Source organism: Glandiceps talaboti, chromosome 2 (genome assembly GCF_964340395.1).
Source record: "Glandiceps talaboti chromosome 2, keGlaTala1.1, whole genome shotgun sequence".
Taxonomy (NCBI): domain Eukaryota; kingdom Metazoa; phylum Hemichordata; class Enteropneusta; family Spengelidae; genus Glandiceps; species Glandiceps talaboti.
In genome coordinates this window covers 10,028,873-10,047,874 of record NC_135550.1, presented here as the reverse complement: position 1 = coordinate 10,047,874, position 19,002 = coordinate 10,028,873, and the positions used below count along the sequence as shown (strand labels likewise).

At 35.3% G+C, this 19,002-nt stretch overlaps 1 protein-coding gene across 1 annotated transcript in view; it reads left to right on the top strand.

Moving 5' to 3' along the window:
* The window catches only part of LOC144443881 (bestrophin-3-like), a 28,635-nt gene extending 9,633 nt beyond the window's left edge, over nt 1-19,002 (top strand). Inside the window, exons 2-7 of the mRNA XM_078133474.1 lie at nt 7,918-8,072; nt 14,569-14,646; nt 15,460-15,612; nt 17,822-17,902; nt 18,258-18,409; nt 18,666-19,002. Of these exons, the coding sequence (XP_077989600.1) occupies nt 7,918-8,072; nt 14,569-14,646; nt 15,460-15,612; nt 17,822-17,902; nt 18,258-18,409; nt 18,666-19,002 (956 nt within the window). The remainder of the gene's footprint in view (nt 1-7,917; nt 8,073-14,568; nt 14,647-15,459; nt 15,613-17,821; nt 17,903-18,257; nt 18,410-18,665) is intronic.

The following is a 19,002-nucleotide window of genomic DNA, read 5'->3' as shown; positions in this document are numbered from 1 at the left end:
AGCTTATATGGACATTTAGAGAAGCTTAGGTGAATCTTTTTTAAACCCAAACCCTACACACCTCTATTGCTTTAACATGCACAAGCCAATTTCATTCAAGACCTGGTACAACAGAGTCATAGCGTGGCGAAGAGATGTAAATTCCTTGCGCAATTGCTTGTACGACCTTCTCAGATTGAACGGAATAATGGTCACGTTTACAGATCCACTGTGTGTGCTGAGTCAAAATCAGCTCAAGTGTCTTCTTCATTATTATCTGACATAACCTTTCTGCTGACATCGTTACATTTAACCGTCAATCAAGTTATTTCGTTCCTTTTTACAAACCCGAGTGTGTTGGATATATCTACATAATTTTTTGTTTGTCCTCATATCACTTGTGACAGTATATCAGCTATATTTTGCATATAAATCCACTGACTTGTATCTATTTGGGAATACATACAACATATAATATATATATATATATATATATATATATATATATATATATATATATATATATATATAACTATTACTGTTTGCTCCAGTATAGACAGATTGTATATGTTGAGTGTATGTATATATATATATATATATATATATATATATATAATATCATTGTTTCAATGAATAGTATTATAGTATTTGCGTAATATTCTTTTACCTATAAGGGTGAAAGATAACATTTCCAGCTTTCAAAGTCTTATACCAAGATTAATCTAGGGTTCGCTCTATACAAAGGCTATGTAACAGAGAACTTTGACGTATGTGTCTAGATTGTGAGTTTGTAATTCATGAATACCTTCATGTACATTTGTGGCTGAGACTTTCTTCTTTGAAGACTTGCTTTATATGCAAAGGGGCCTACAAATGTTTAAGACAGTAACAACTTCAAAATTATTTTAGATTGGCAAAATGACCCAGATTTTAGGACCTCAACAACAACAACAACAACAACAACAACAACAACAACAACAACAACAGTGGCGGTGACGATGATGACGATGACGATGAACCAACTTTAATCTGTTAGACTAAAAACCTACATCTATATGAATTAACCTGTTTCCGTCATCAAATACGAAAGTCCCGTGGTTGCAAATGGAATTGCGGAGCCGGTCATAATAAAAAACGAATTCGATTATTTGAGAACATAAAGTCTTACATCAATCCAATAAGACGTATCGTGTTTTTCTACGTTTCAATGAATACGAAATTAGATCATTTGAATTATATCTGTAATTAAATCACTACCATATCCCAATGGTGGTAAATGAATCGTTTCAAAACATTGGCAATCTTGACGGTAGCAAGTAAATCATAGGTCTTGACACTGAAGCAGTTCATGTCAAATGAATGGTTAAGTTAACATGGCAAGTTTATATTACGGACACAGACAGTAATAACTGTCAAGGAATTCTAGATTATTATTAGGACTAAGGCTCGTGGAAAACTATTTTTGGAACTGTATACATTGATCTTGCCGTGGCAAAATCCATAGGTATAGTATTGAAAACTTCATAAGCATATTCGTTTACGCTAGGTACTATGGAATGGAATTCTAAGATATGACCCGCATGTCTTTGTTGTCACAACACCTAGACATGTTTCCATACAACACTTATTGACATTATGTTACGACAATATGAAAAACAAGCCTCAGCTCAATTAGTGATCTTAAAGTTTCCCTTGTTATTACGTGTTCTAGATAGTTGAAGAACTCATAGACGTATTTCAGTTGTATACGTATTGGATATTTAGAGAATATCCTGAGGCTCCTATATGTTTCTTCGTTCAGCCAAGGAAAGTACGAGTGACCTAAAGGGCCGTGCCACCACGAGTCGATTGACGAGTATTGACAAAATCATTAGCCTAGGTCACGAGTACTTTCAGGCTGAATGAAGAAAAATATTGCGGGGTGACATAATCATAAGAGAAAAATAATTTCGAGCACCTTGGACATAGTGACGTAGACCTGAGACGACTAGGGTATAAACCCCATATTGTTCGTTCGAACGCGTTCAACCTGGCTTGCGGAAGGTATAAAGACATAAAGGCGGTTAATCACAAAGTACAAAGCGGTTCTTGTATTAGACTGGAAACATCAAAAGCAATGCAGATGAGCAAAATTATACACGAAGCTAGACTATTGATCATAACAAGACAACGGTGAACGAGTCTAGAATGTATTATCAGTCAAAGATAAATAAGAGGACCAAAGAGACCACAGTTGTTCTTTATTAAAGTCGTGTGGCAATATTCAAAGAACCACAGGGAAGAGTGGATCGATAGGACAGAAAGGCCGTCGAGGGTCGAGTTTTGTTTGCGTCAATTGCAATCCTAAGGCGACAGCCCCTTAAAACTTGAAAACATGGCAAAGCTGATGCATAATGCCTTGATTTCAAATTCTGCTTTGAAAATGAAGAGGTAAAACCTGATGTTGACCCATATATACTGTCATGGATGATAATGTCTTTATAGACCAAGTGTAGTTTGAGATTCTAAAGGTAGTTTGAGATGTATATGAATGTGTATGTAAGTCTATTATAGGCCTAATGTGTATGTATTTGATAACTGAACAGGTGAATTAAACTTATACTGTGAACAATAATTAGCTAATTTTTAAGCATTTTATAAATCGATATTAATGTCATACATATCCATTATTATTATTATTATTATTATTAGACTTTATTTAAACTCGGTAGACTGTTGAGCCAAAGGCTCTTCTCACACAGTGTCGAGATAAAAATTAGCGGTCTGTTCAAGTTCTCAAAAAACAGCCTCGTAAAAATTCGCGTTAAATCGTGGTAAATAGATAAGGATATACAAATACCTCTCACCACATTGTTTGTTGATGTTGTGAACTTTGGGAGTCATGTTTTCGGGTCAACTCTCCAGACAATGAGTTTAGCCGTCGACAAGGTTTTTTTTGTAGCATATTGCATTACGTTCAAGTTGTATGCTTGGATGCGCTACGTTAGTTGATTTTGATAGATGTAACAAACTTCGTTTTATCATGAGTTCAATTGATACAAACGATAACCCGGTTTCTCTACCGAGACGTATCAATCACTCCATATCTAAACTGTCCAACTTTGACTTAAGACACAGATTTAATATATAAAACTTTATAAATTCGCAAAAGTGTATTATTTGTATGAGAAATGATTTAAGTTATCGGAGACCACTTATTACTATGTCATGAATCTTACTTAATTTGTCTCAACAACACGCATGCGTATAGTTTGTATCGATAACAGTGGAATTCATTTTGGAAGTGTTTGTAACTCTGGCAGTAATCTCATGAGAGAAATCAATCATACAGTAAAGGGTGTCTTTAAAGAATTGACTTCTATCAGATTGCAGTTGGGAATATCCAATAAAATATTTGGACAAGTTATATCACTTAAGGAATTACAGTCGTTCACAAAGTCAATACATCTATTAAAGTCATTTTAGAGCATAAAACTTGAAACAACATTGTGCTAAAACGATTCATGTTAGAAGTAGGAATAAGCGTAGGGTATAGCTAAAATTTGATCAATATAATTTTGACGGTAAGCTATCAAATTATTTTGATAAAAATCAATATATATAAAACGATATATATATATATATATATATATATATATATATATATATATATATATATACCTCGAGTGTCTGATGATCGCAATATGCGTGAAACTCCGAGTTACACCCAAGAAAGAGTTCCAGTACTACCAAAACTATATATATATATATATATATATATATATATATATATATATATATATATATATATATATATATATATATATGTTGAGGGTAGAAGAAAATCAAGTCGGGTTTTTCGTCTCTACAAGCCTGTTTCGTGAGTAAATCACTCGTCAGGAGATGTTGATGTATATATATATATATATATATTGGTATATATGTATGTATGTATGTATGTATGTATGTATGTATGTATGTATGTATGTATGTATGTATGTATATTACAGCCCATTTCAATTTACCGTTCACCGACTGTGTTCGACATAACCATGCAGAAACCAAGAAAAAACTACACGTGTTCCACTTTAAGAGAGCAAGATTGAATGATTTCAGGCTTTTGCTACATTTTGTCTAAATGAATTGAACTAAAGTGCCACCATGCAGATGCCAAGTGTGGACGTCAAAAAACATTGGTACCTACATGTCTGCGCTTAGTTGAAGTACGTTTAAATGGTGTGTTTTGTGTAGATAAAATGTAGCAAAAAATTAAGATCTTGCTTTCTTCGTGTAGAATATTCAATTTCGTATTGATTTCTGTGTGGTTGTATAAAACAGATCCGGTGAACGTTAACTTGAAACGGGCTGTACGTCCATAAAATATAATAAGTGTTCATTCACATCGCATACTAACCAAATATATCAACACAAAGTAATTACAAACAAGTCAACCTCAGAATCACGATCACGGTCAAAATCTAGTCAATTTTTAAGGAGGGCTATTTATCAGTGGTTATACTCCAACGATTAAAAGTACGGCATTTTTTGCTGTTTGTGCGATTTTGTTTTATATAGATAAGCAATGTATTGAATGATTCATTTTCATATTTATGCAATGTAGTCTGCATTCTACGTCTATACAGATGTCGAGAATGTAGTTGGTACTATGTATTCAACGTAACAATCTTCTAAAGATATTACGCTAAATAATGACAAGGTAAGAGAAACTAAGATGAGGCAATATAGAGTATGGATTGTATGTATTGCCCACTGAAACAACATAGACTATTAAAACGACAAAAAATACTGAAACCTATGCATACAAATGATAAACAACAAAGCAGTTGCGACATGTTCAATGTAGATATAGAATGTATATTTGATTTGATTTAAATTTATTTGGCAATATAGTAAAAACATACATTTAAAAGTATTGCCGAGGATAACACAACAAAGTAATTAAAGCTTATTTCCATTGTGGTCCTCGATTTCAAAAATTCAACATGGCGGTAGGCAAAGAAACTCTGGTCACGTGATTGAAGCAAATATAAGATACAATATAAACTGAAAGGAAAATTCATAGTTCGCAGTTCGCAGTTCTCCTGTGTAAGGAAACCTTGCTTTGAATATTTGATATATCTTGTCTGAATCAAACATCTCAAGTCAATTATTTTTACGCTTGAATATAACATATTAAAAGTTTCAGATTCTTGTCTAATTTCTAAAAATGTTTAGACTACGCTTAAGATATTAGGTTGAGATCTGATATCGTTTTCCTGCGCACAAACTTTAGTTTCAAACCCTGAGTCAAAATAATTCCATCGATAATAATAGTTTCAATGTGAGGGTCGTGAGCCCATTATTCAAATCAGTTTTATAATTAGAAAAAGGTAATAAAAGTTTCATGTTGATGTCAGTTTATGTCATATCCTATCAAGATTGTCAGTTACACAACAAGATATCATTAAACCTGTAAAGTAGTTACAGTTAGGTTTGCTTCTGACAGGAAGTGCAATCACTGTTTCCAAACATTGAGGTTCAATGCACATGGACCTCTGTTGGTCTCTGTGTGATTAAGCTTATGAACCGGTGGACGCATAACAACGAAAATGCCGATGTGTAGAACAAGGGAAGGGAGAGGAAGATTGTACTGGAGGAGGGGCCGGGGCCTATGCGGTTTCAATCTCTCTCTCTCTCTCTCTCTCTCTCTCTCTCTCTCTCTCTCTCTCTCTCTCTCTCTCTCTCTCTCTCTCTCCTCTCTCTCTCTCTCTCCCTCTCTCTCTCTCTCTCTCTCTCCCTCCCTCCCTCCCTCCCTCCCTCCCTCCCTCCCTCTCCCCCCCTCTCTCTCTCTCTCTCTCTCTCTCTCTCTCTCTCTCTCTCTCTCTCTCTCTCTCTCTCTCTCTCTCTCTCTCTCTCTCTCTCTCTCTCTCTCTCTCTCTCTCTCTCTCTCTCTCTCTCTCTCTCTCTCTCTCTCTCATACGATATCGTAAGAAAGGTTTTAAGCAATTTAGAGAGAAAGACTGTAAGCCTTGCTGAAAAGGGCTCGTAGCGTCATTCTTGATTAAGTTGTAGTATATACACTCTGCTCTTCTATAACCAAGTAAATGTAGAGAGAGATCTCAGGCCAAGAGGGTAAGCGATGTTTATAGTACAGTTGACATTCTCGTTAGATTGGTTCAGTATTTTAAAAGGATCTTCAATAACGGACGTTTCTTGTAGCACAGCAGATGGTACAATTAAATCCATTTAGCCGGAAATGGATCGACGTTTGGCTCTACTAAAACATTACTCACATTGCAACATTTCATTGTCTGCTCGACAAAAATCTAACCATTATCTTTCAGTTCATTTTATCATTCTCAACGGTGCACAAATCAGAACAAATAATTCACTATGTAACTGTATGCTAAGACAACGGTGTCACATTTTTATTGAGCCAGACAATGAAATATAGCACAATGCATGTTAGTAAACATGTTGTCGAGACATCATAAAATGTAACAGTGTCAGTAAGATTTTTGTCAAGCCGGGTAAAATGTAACAATGTTACATGAAGTAAGATTTTTATCGGAGACAGACGATGAAATGTAGCGATGTTAGTAAGATTTCATCAAGTCTGATAAAATGTAGCAAAGTTAATAGGAATTTGTTGGGCAGATTATCAAAAGTGGCATCCTTTAGAGCCAGCCAAAAGTTGCAGGGTTGTAGTTGATACACAGTAGTCGTGTAGCCACACAGTTTAGATTCAGTTGTGGTGTTGATGTCGATATGTTCGCATAGCCTGATAATGCATTTGGGTGCTGTTGTCAGTTTGAAGAGTTCATATGTTAAAAATCATCTGTTTGGTTTATTAGGAGCTATTGTCCCTTGTGAATGCTAAGACTTATTACGTAGTGAGAAGAGTAAATGTCGCTACCAATGATCCCTGGGTTTCCGCTATCCAAGTGACGATTTGCGTAATACAAAATGATGGCATCCTGCTTCGGAGAATACCGTAACAGGAATGCAGTAATAGATATGCTATCATTGACCATTTCAATGTTTTGCTTGATAACTTTTAAGATTCATTGAAATGATAATGATAAAATGCACGACCCATGTGCACTTTAAAAGTACCCATTGTTCGCAAAGAAAGGTGAAATAATTAAAAGTTTTGAAACCCACGATACATAGGCAGATTTGTCAGTGGAACTTGATATATTTCCTTGTGTAAATTCTTGGAACTATATTTCCTAGTGGCCTCGAACTGCGGTCTATCCCTTCGATGAACTGTATGTATGTATGTATGTATGTATGTATGTATGTATGTATGTATGTATGTATGTATGTATGTATGTATGTATGTATGTATGTATGTAGCTAGGTATGTATGCATGCATGCGTGCGTGCGTGCGTGTGTGTGTGTGTACGTACGTACGTACGTACATACGTATGTATGTATGTATGTATGTATGTATGTATGTATGTATGTATGTATGTATGTATGTGTGTATGTATGTATATGTATGTTTGTGTCTGTGCGCGCGTGCGTCTGTCTGTCTGTCTGTCTGTCTGTCTGTCTGTCTGCAGATCGATGGATAAATGAACCTACTTTGAAACTTACTTATCTACTATTTATTCAGTTTTTTTATTATTTTAATGATGTGCTCCATCCACATTCAATAAGATTGTAAAATACATACATACATACATACATATATACATACATACATACATACATACATACATACATACATACATACATACACACACACATACATACATACATACATACATACATACATACATACATACATACATACATACATACATACATACACACATACACACATACACACACACGCATACACACACGCATACATACACACATACACACATACACACATACATACACACATACATATCTTCGTTTGCCAATTGTTGAATTTAATAGAACTTCATGTTATTCATTGCTTGCAGGTTTTATGACAGAAGAAGAAAGAAAGTCCTACGAAGAGATACCTTCACAACATGCCAAATATTGGGTACCCTGTATATGGTTTATCAGCCTTGTACGACGTGCACGGGTTGGTGGTCGTATTGCTGCAGCACCTGCCGTTAAAAGTATTATAGACGTAAGTCCATATAATATACATCAATTTGCATTTAATTCTCAATAAGCAAGTAATTCAATAGCAAGCTATAAATAATTTTGAGTAGATATGATTGCAGTTTAGCTAAATATTTTGTCATTTTAATGGAATTTACGTACTAATCTATCAGAATATCAGAATGCACATTTGAACGCAGGTAACATTTATCAATTAATGTACCAAAATGAAATATTGTACGAAATTAGTGTAAAGTATCACAGATGTAGAAAGATCTTAAATAATCCTAATATATCCTACTCAGGCAAATAATGCAATCATAAGGGGTAGACTGTAAATCATAACAATATATCACAAATCTATCAAAAACCGTTGGTATTTTACTGTTTTTGATGTCAAAAATTAGAAATCCTTCTCGTAGATTACATAAACATTTTACTAAATTTTAAAGCAGGTACTTATGAGCAATAATACGTAATCGCTATTTTGATTAATGGCATGAGCTACGGTGTTTGAAAACGTTATATGTTTATAGTGCGTATTTGCTTGTGAGTTCAGTCAGTGAAGATAAGGCTTATAATAGCAGCCAATGGAATATGTATATAACCGCGGTGACAAAATATGTCAATCAAATTTTATTTACAATACCGTAGACTGACTCATCGTACTCGTCGACAAACACACTTCCATTAAATGATTGCAGAGATGGAAAGTATTTTAAGATAAATTAACATTTCTGTAAATGACGAGAATATTAAATGCAATCTGCCTTTTTAGTACGTTTTTTTCTTTTGAAAACCTTTCGTGTTGGTATATATATATATTGCTTTGAATCTTGTGTTTGCACTGTTTCCCTATGGATTAGGGCCTTGACATGGCACGTTACCGCTGACTAGATTTATCTTCTCGTTGATTGTAGGAAAATGAGTGACGTCATTGTCAAAAGCTAACATATATGTGAAATATCGATTTAATAATTGTAACATAACTAACAGTTAAATAATAGGACGGACTTAATGAATCTAAGAACACATTTTGGGTATGAACGTCTGTTATTTTGTCCGATTTAGACGCCATTTTGTTGCAGTGCAATGTGGTCAATCTTGTACACTGGAATTTAGTGTTGCAAAAAAACTGTCGTATTTGCACCTTTAGAACAAAATGTGAGATCATGGTTTTTTTTTTAAAAAATCTGTACCAGAGACCTGCATCTTATGTCATTTGTACTGAAACAAGTGTGTAAAAACAAATTAACGTTTTACGACTTATACCAACATTACCTACCATAATCCTTCGGATGACCTGCATAAGAAAAAAAGTTGGTTTCGTGAATATCCGTCACAATCTGTTCACTGAACAAGTTATTCCTAGCAATTATTCGGTATTCAATGTGTAGTGCAATCTTCATATTTAGTCGATAAGTTTTTGTAGTGGAAGAGAAACTACCCCTTTTGTCAAAAGACACAGACACATAAACTCTAACGCACACAAATAAACAAGCAACACAGAGAAATACATACAACTAAACAAACATAAAAACTTACAGTCACAGGAAAACTCTCTCACACACACACACACACACACAAACAAACACAAACAAACAAACAAACAAACAAACAAACAAACAAACAAACAAACAAACAAACAAACAAACAAAAAAAACGCTAATAAACATAGAAACAAGCAAACAGAAAGAGATATGCATATACATGTACACAGACAGACAGAGAGAGACAGGCAGATAGACGGGCCCACACACACACGCACACACGCGCACGCGCACACACACACACACACACACACACACATACATATACACACACTCACACATACACATACATACACAGTACACATACACACACATACATACACAGTACACATACATACATACATACATACATACATACATACATACATACATACATACATACATACATACATACATACATACACACATACATACATACATACATACATACATACATACATACATACATACATACATACATACATACATACATACATACATACATACATACACATACCACAAATAAAATCCACATCCCTGTATTAATTCATGTGTAGACATATTAGCTATAAATCACTTTGACTGAGTACAAGAAAGCAAAGACGTGGACGTCATTTAAAGATAATCTATTTTTGTATCAATTCAGTATTCACTGTGTAATGAAGTCAGTTAATCGTTGCTTTCAAGTATGAATTACGGTGTCTGTCGTCTATGTAGGTTAAATGACGTAACATTTACGTCATCACCTAAATCAACTGTCGTGCTCTGTATGTGTATATTAATTCACTGTCTTGCCCTTCTATTTTACGTTTGTTCAGCTCCAAGGCGTTTGATCCTAACTATTTTGAACTTAATAGACAGTATGTTTCCTTAATGGGGGCCGTCCCCTTGATGGGCCATCGTCAATCGATCTTTGTAAAGAGCAGTATTCTGTGATCAGAAAGTCAGATGGGAACATTGGAAGATGGTGGTCACGTGATACTTGCTGAACGCCTTTCGCATAATGATGTTGATGGGGGGCCTTTTTTTCGACATATTCGTGTTGAATTATTCAAATGCAAGAGGTATACAAAAGGGATAATAAAATATTGTGCTTATCTTGTGACCTGACAATTCTACGTTTGGCGTAGCTGGCAGAAACATTTCCAATATATTTTGTATGAAACATCGGTGTGATAACGCTACCAATGTGAGATTGATTCCTCGTCTGTCATAAAATTTCATCGTGATTTCACAGAATCTCTCAGAATCTGGACGATTTCTGCAGATATCGCCATTAACCTAATTCACAAATAAATTCAGCAAAAGTTTGGTTGCCCACACCCAGAGAGTACATGGACTGAAGTCAGACGTAATTGAACAACTCCAGGCTAGGTCTAAAATTACCCACGTATTGCTGAGGTTAGAATAACATAAAGAAGGTATTTTCAATTTGTGTCAATCACGCATTCCTTCAAGAGAACAATATCTGTCAAGTAAATATTCGTGTACGTAGCCTGCACATTCTCTCCATCTGTGATATATCAAAACGTAGCCCTAATTCAAATATATATATATAACTCTAGCAAAGTACATTTCCAGCTTTAAAAAATAATATCAATTTCTTGTTGAAAAATATATCCCTCGCCTGATATATTACTAAGTATTTGGTTTGAAAATAAATACATACACGTATAACTATAACGTGAACTGGATGCATTTGATGATAAATCTTCGTTTGCAAAAGATTAAACATCAAATAAATAGTGTTGTGTACTGTATACATGAAATTCATAGAATAAAAGGGTGATGGCGCAGAGTATACGTTAGTAATGGATAAATAACTTATGTAGATTCATTTTATTTTAATGAAATCATTTTAAATGACACACCATTAATAGACTGTGTTTATCATGATTCCATACTTTGGCTGAATATTTTAGGATATTTTTTTAAGATTAATTTTTATTTTATTTTTAAATATAAAACCGAAAATGCGACTCCGTTCGATCCCATTGAATTAATGGGCCCGAGTTCATCGCAGTAGTATCTAAAAATAGCTTGGCATTCTACGATGGTTATCAGAGTTGATGACGTCATTTTGAGATGTTAGTAATGTGACTGAATATTGAACGTGTTAAGTTAACAACTGCGTCTCTGAAAATATGCTCCCGGTTGCATATCCGGGGAAAGAAAAAATAGAGTGATCTGGGGAATGAGTCGTAGTCGGAAGGATTAAAAGGATTGGTGAATGCTTACAATATAATCGATTTTTTTTTTAAAAATCCTTCACGGTCTATGTTGCTAGCCGTGTCGGCATGGTTGAAATATATTTAAAAGGACACAAGAGTTTTGAGAGGTTTTTTTTACATCATATTTTAAAGGGACTTGAAGTATTCTGGAAACTGAAGCACACTTATAACCATCACTTGATATAGACTGAACTCAAACCTGGTATTAAGATATAACTCAATATGAACGACGATGTAATTTAGTGTATACATAAACTTGTTACGGAAATCCCTGCTATGCAATCATACAAGTATTCCAACAATGCCAGAAGACAATTGTAATGTTATAAAAAGACATATATTGATATTAACATTATACTAGAATAGTTTAATCACGGTTTTATTCAAATATTTTTACTTGAGTAATCTAAGGAATAGATGGGAAACAATGCCGCAACGCAAGAGGTTTGATGTCTTTGCATAAAGATAATTATGTAGGCTTGCAATTAGAATAATTAGAATAATCCATCACCATTTACTATGACGTCATCCATTAGGGTGACCCTATATTTTTATGCTTTTTTATTGCAACTATGGTTCTATGATAAAAATCACCTTCTTCATGTTTCTCTGCCTCTCCTTTTCCTCCTCGCTATCTTCTTTTTATTGGATTCCTGGTAACAAGTCCTTCCCCAGCTTCTCTACACAATTGGCATGTTCTCATCCCCCTACATTGAATAACTTCCGTCATGAAAGCAATGCTCTGTTCGTGAACAAGTGTCGTCGTCGCCACCATGACTGTAATGACATCGACAGTCCAGATATTTCATCATTCTTGCTAAAGAGGGCGCTGTTCCGCAAATTATTAAGGTTGGGCGTAAATAAGAAGAAAAAATTTGATGTCGGAGCTGAAAATTTGAGTCTCGAATAATGAGAAACAGAAAGAAAAAAATAGGATCACCCTAACGATGTAGGCTACAACATATTTCATCGTCATCAAATTATGTATACTACGCACACCAGGACCTCAACAATAGAAACGTTTGAATTGTTTTAAGCACGAAATATCAGTAGTAATTGTTTAAAACCTACATTTTCAACGTTGGACTCTTTTCCACGTTAACGTTCATTTGATACTCTGACCTATTGCAGGTCAGGTCATTTGAATGATATATACATATTTAACTCATACAATATCTATCGTAAATCTAGATACACTGAATTTGTACTCAAATGGTGTACACCACTCACATTTATCATTCCAAAAGTCAGAGATAAATCAAGCAGTAGTTTTTTTTTAGTCGTGGTCGAATCGGTACTCAAATTAGAATATCAGGGTATCTCAGTCGATAATAACTTACTGTTTTTCTCTCAGGAGAGTTAGACATACATAAATGAAGTAATGACTAGGATAATGTCTTCAGAGAGAGTTGTACATGTACACCGTCTTTGATTATTTATATGCCATGAGAGTTCAAGTACGGTTTATTGTCTAATAGTGCCTTGAGAGTTGATCAGAAATCCAAGGTTAAAGTTTGATGCTAACGTTTACCAAACGTTTTATTTTAGATAGGCTTTATCGACAGGCTTTTAATTTTTTACTGTTGATTAGTCTTTGTGGTTGATGCTGCATACACGTACACGTGTGCTACACGTGAGTTCGGAAGATAGGGGAGTTTTAGGAGCAAGAGGATTCTCATACGATTTAGATTTTTTTTACCAGCAGAATGTGCCTCGGAAATAAAAGTTACAAATTTTAGCTGTTACTTTGCTCAAGAAAACTCAAATCCCATTCTGAGTTAAAATCAAGCAGGGGTGTTGGGGGGGGGGTCGGGTTATCGTACAAATTTTGAATTAGAGGTCAAAGTGATCTCAAATGTAAGCCACTTTAGATAACATCCAATATGGCCGCCGAATACTGTCAAATGTGAAAACAGAAGATTGTCAACATTCTTGAAAACAAGAATGCGAACCCCCTAATTTTTCATTTATTATTTAAAAGAAAAACAAGAAGACGCTTTCATATCTTAAATTATTTGAGAGATTTTCAGAATTTTGATGGTAAATTGGTCCCGTGGTGCAATGCAGTTATCGACAACGGAAATCTATGTGACTGAGATTTTACGTGACACAATATTCGTCTGGTTATTCTATGACGAATTTAAAAACTGGGCATACATCGCCATCTATAAAACAAATTAACATATCTAGATTTTTTCTTGGCAAACAGACAAGTGAATATAAATAAAAGAAAGATGGGTGAAGAACAATTGATTTAATGTCCCAAGGTTAAAAGCTGTATCTGTCAAGGATAAAATGGCGCCAATTAATCTTTAGAAAGGCGTGTAGTAAGATTCTGAAGGTGATACAATAACGACGACAAACGTCTGGAAGGATTTATGCAGTGCATTGGAGGTCTGCACACACCCCCCCCCCGTTTCATTTTACCCAGAGTTCAGAGTTGCCCCCCTCCCCCTCTGGATGTTTGGAATATAGTGTTGAAGTCGTGTGTCTGAATCAACCTTTTGATCAGTCAATTTGTTAGTTTATCGCTCCTCAGTCGCTCGATAAATAAATAACTCAATCCATTTAAATATATCGGCCAAACTATCTTGATATTAAATTCGGTCAGTTGATCTAGATCTCTTTATCAATTTGCCAGTGATGATTATTTTGTGTTCTTCCCGTTTTCCCATCTTCTTATTTCCATCCTTGCTTCCCTGTTTTCCCAATTTGTCCACATAATACAACTCATACACGGATAGTTCTGTATTTGTTTCAGGAAGTTAATCGTTTCCATGACCAATGTGATGAAATATTTGGTTTCGATTGGGTCAGTGTTCCATTAGTCTACACACAGGTAAGTGTCTCCAAGATGTACGAAATAAGTGTTGATTTACTACCAAAGTAAAGTGACTACAGAGTTTCGGTACGATGTGGTGTTCACAACGACTCACTCACTCACTCACTCACTCACTCACTCACTCACTCACTCACTCACCCACTCACTCACTCACTCACTCACTCACTCACTCACTCATTGACTCATTGACTAAAACACCCGTCAACTCTTTCAAAGCATTTATTCTTGTTTTGTTTGTACATTCACTTCATTCCCAAACAAACAAGTTTGTCCAAACATCTCTATATATGTATGCCACTAATCTACCCTTTTCTTTATTACACAAACTGTTGATACCTGTTCACCACAATACATTACTTTGCAGCCTTTACTTGTCACAGTAGGGATTACAGCAAAGCAGTCGATCTGTCAAACTATTTGACTGGCTGTCAAGAGACACAATTTAATAGCCAACATAAATTATAATGACAAACGTTATTTTAATACAAAGTACATTTCGCTGTAACAATTGCTCGCACTCTATAAATTGAATTTGTCTCCCTTGACCTTTCTGAAAATGATCAATTTATGAAGTTGTCTGGCGGCTGCCACTTTGTAGAATAGATTACAGTAAGAACTGACGTGAACTGTGACCTTGAAAATTATGATTTTGTTTGGGATAATGTTTATAAAAATAACAAACCGGTGCTACAAGTGATCGTGTGTATCACAGCGTCCTATGGTCACTCGCGCCACCAACGTTGATTTTGCAGAATTAGTTTTTTCGCATGATATTTTTTTTCACTGAATACTCGTTTACTTTCATTACAGGTTGTGACAATAGCCGTATATACGTTTTTCTTGGCGTGTCTTTTCGGACGGCAATACTTAGACCCTGAAGCAAAATACGAAAAAAACAGTGCCGATCTCTACATTCCTGTATTTACACTATTACAATTTCTATTCTATTTTGGGTGGCTGAAGGTAAGTCTCTTTCAACTGGCATGGCATACGAGTTGATGGACGGTCATTTTGATTGATGGCTGATTTTGACGAAATGTCATATATTTATAAGAATAAGACGTGATATTTTGTAGATGCAGACACATGCACTAACTGACGAGAACACCCCCTCCCCCTCGGGTCCTATTCATCCACACGATCGTATCTCTTTAGTCCATAGACCCTGCACGAAATGATAGACCGTACACGTCTATGGTCTGTAAGATTGTCTAATCGGTCCCCTGTAGTCTATGAAACTATACACTGTTGAACTATAGATGGTAATGGGAACATATATCCGTACAGAGACCAATGATGTCAGCAAGTGACTTTAGCATATACGGGTGTTATTTGTAATATTCTTACTAACTTCAGTCAAAATCACAAAGCCTGAAACAAAAGGTCGTCTAGCTCAACAAAAATCTTACTGGCACTGCTACATTTAGTTAAGTTACTGTGCGTACAGTCTCAACGATCTCTTTCTAATAACGTATTGCCAAACGAACAAATTCTATCGAAAATCTAGCTAAACCTCCTGCTGCTGGGGAAAGGATGAACATCGCATGTCAGTAGTAATCCATCAGTACACGTACAGGTGGTTGTAATTGGTTACTTCATTCAGTTTACTACAAACTCAACCTCCAGTTTGAAATCTATGCGACATGAGGACGCGATATAACGTCATCACATTCATATCGACGTTCCAATAGCATAAACCATAGACGGTGGAGGGACGCTGTCCATTTGACACTGTCTATACATAAACTTTCGCTGTTGGTGGTAAAAAAGGGAAATTGTGTGCTAGAACAATCCATTTGACTATATGGTCAATGACAGTAACGTGCATAGGACCCATGATCGTAACGGGTATAGGACTAGACTGCATTTTTATCGTCTGGCTCAACAAAACATTTTTTCTATTAATAGTAAATAAACCATTGAAAATACTGCAACGTGAGACGCAGACACGTGAGCGTGATTTTACTTTTTTACTTAGCCAACCCAAAATGTCACAGGAAACTGTATTCATTCAATCTTAAAGTGTAGCGTGTGTAATTTCTTATTTGGTTTCTGTGTGTTGTGTCAAGCAGAACCACTGAACAGTAACTTGAAACGGGCTGCATATATATATATATATATATATATATATATATATATATATATATATATATATATATATATATATATATATATATATATATATATATATATATATATATATATATATATATATATAGGAAGTCAGTGGTAAGATTTATCCGTAGTACAGTGCTCGATACGTCTGCACGCAGAGCGGAGTATATGTTGAGGGTAGAAGAAAATCAAGTGGGGTTTTTCGTCTCTACAAGCCTGTTTCGTGAGTAAATCACTCGTCAGGAGATGCTGATGTACTGAATATACCTCGTATATATATTATAATATATATAATATTATATATATATATTAAAGAGAATGATGTCTGGATGATGAATTAGTAAAAGAAGTCTATTATACACTTATTCAGTTAGTCATAGTGCTCTCAGGTTTATTGATTTAATTTATTGAGTGCAGTTCAAGGTCTCGGTGAATGTTGGTCGTAAATCTTTAAACGTATAATGTTCAAAACTACGTTTGAAGTTGATCTGTCGAATCAAAAGAGTGTTGCAATAACCACAACATACCTGTACTTGATTTGAATGACTAGAAAATTGTCATGATCAGTTATTGGAGTAGATGGAACCAATAATGAATCACCAGAGGACGTTAAAGCTACACCAGCTGTAACTGGAATGTTTTAAAAAAACAAAAACTAAACATGTTTTGTTAGGTACATGTTTGTTTTTGTTTTTTTAAAACCTTTCAGTTGCAGCCTATCATACATCGTGAACTGTGTTGTATTACCTGTGGGTAGCTGTAGGCTCTAATATAAATCATATCAAATTTAATTATTTAGGGTCCAAGAAATCAGCTCTCACGATTTCAACCTGTTTCTGTACTGCTTATGGATAATATTGACCACTAATTAAATCATTAACATGTACAATGTATATTTGTTGGTATTTTAACAATTTTTCAGTGAATTAATACAGTGTGGTTGTCTGATCGAAAACATTACCGTCCAGTTACAACTAAGTACAGTCTTAACATGGTGAATTGAACCTTAGATATAGTATTTGGTCTTTGTTCATATATTTAATTAATTGTACTTCAGGTAGCCGAGGACATTATGGATCCGTTTGGTGAAGACGACGATGACTTTGAAATGAATCTTATTGTTGATAGGAATCTACAGGTAGGCCTGGTAATCTGAATAGTTGTAACCCGCTAAGAGAGGCCCGTTAATGTGTGTATTAATCTCCATTAGTCAATCTTCTTCTACCAATTAGGTATTGTGCCGTGTATGGTAATTAAAAAAAAGGTGTTCGGTACTTCCACGTTGGAAATTAATTAAAAAGAGATGCCAGATGAACTTTGACCTAGTTTGGTATTGATGAATGATGTACGGACGAGGTTGGTTGAAGTTGATGGCAAAGGCGAAATTAAGTGAACCTTTCATTTAAATAAATTATGTAATAAATTGTTCTTGTAATCAGTTCGATATTCAACTAAATTGGTCGAATCACATGGTTATTGTTATTTTGTTTCAGTTAAGTTATCTAGCAGTCGACGATCTCTTCTCAGCATCTTTCCCACTTATAAAGGATCTTCACTACGGGGACCCCGATCCTGAAATTCCATACACGAAGGCTTCCATCAATAGTAAAGTCAACCCTTGGCCAGGCTCTGCCGAGAGAATGAAGTAAGTGTACATGTGGATATAAGTTCAATGCCAACATTTACAATGTTAGCTGTTGAACATGCACATTGTCATCAAACCATTCTGCTGTTGATTGATTTCCCGACTAGCGCCATCACAGGCATAATTCAAATGTATTTTCTTCCTTTGTTTTTGAGAGGGCGTTGGATTTACGTGCATGTAACTGTGACCGGCGTCAATTAGAACCCGTCTTCTTCTTTTTTTTAAAATATTATCCACTTCCTCCATTTTCCCCCAGAATTTCCAAAAAAGGAATGGCAATAGCTGAGTTATCGGCACCCCATATACGACTCCACCACAACCATGACAGTAGACGGGACCACAAAGTGCCACGGTCTTCACCGGCATCAGCTAATGCCATCCACCGCGACGACACTGAATGCCACCATTGTCATCAAAGTCGTGAACTCTTGAGAGATACTCTGCAGCCTTCTCGTAAAACAGAAAGTCGGGACAAAGAGAAAGCAAAGCCAAAAACGAAAGCTGAGGGTGGGGAGTTTGTCAAGAAAAAGCACGTTGATGTTTCGATCTTGTCTTCCAATGTTAGTAATGATGATCACGGATGCAAAGCATGA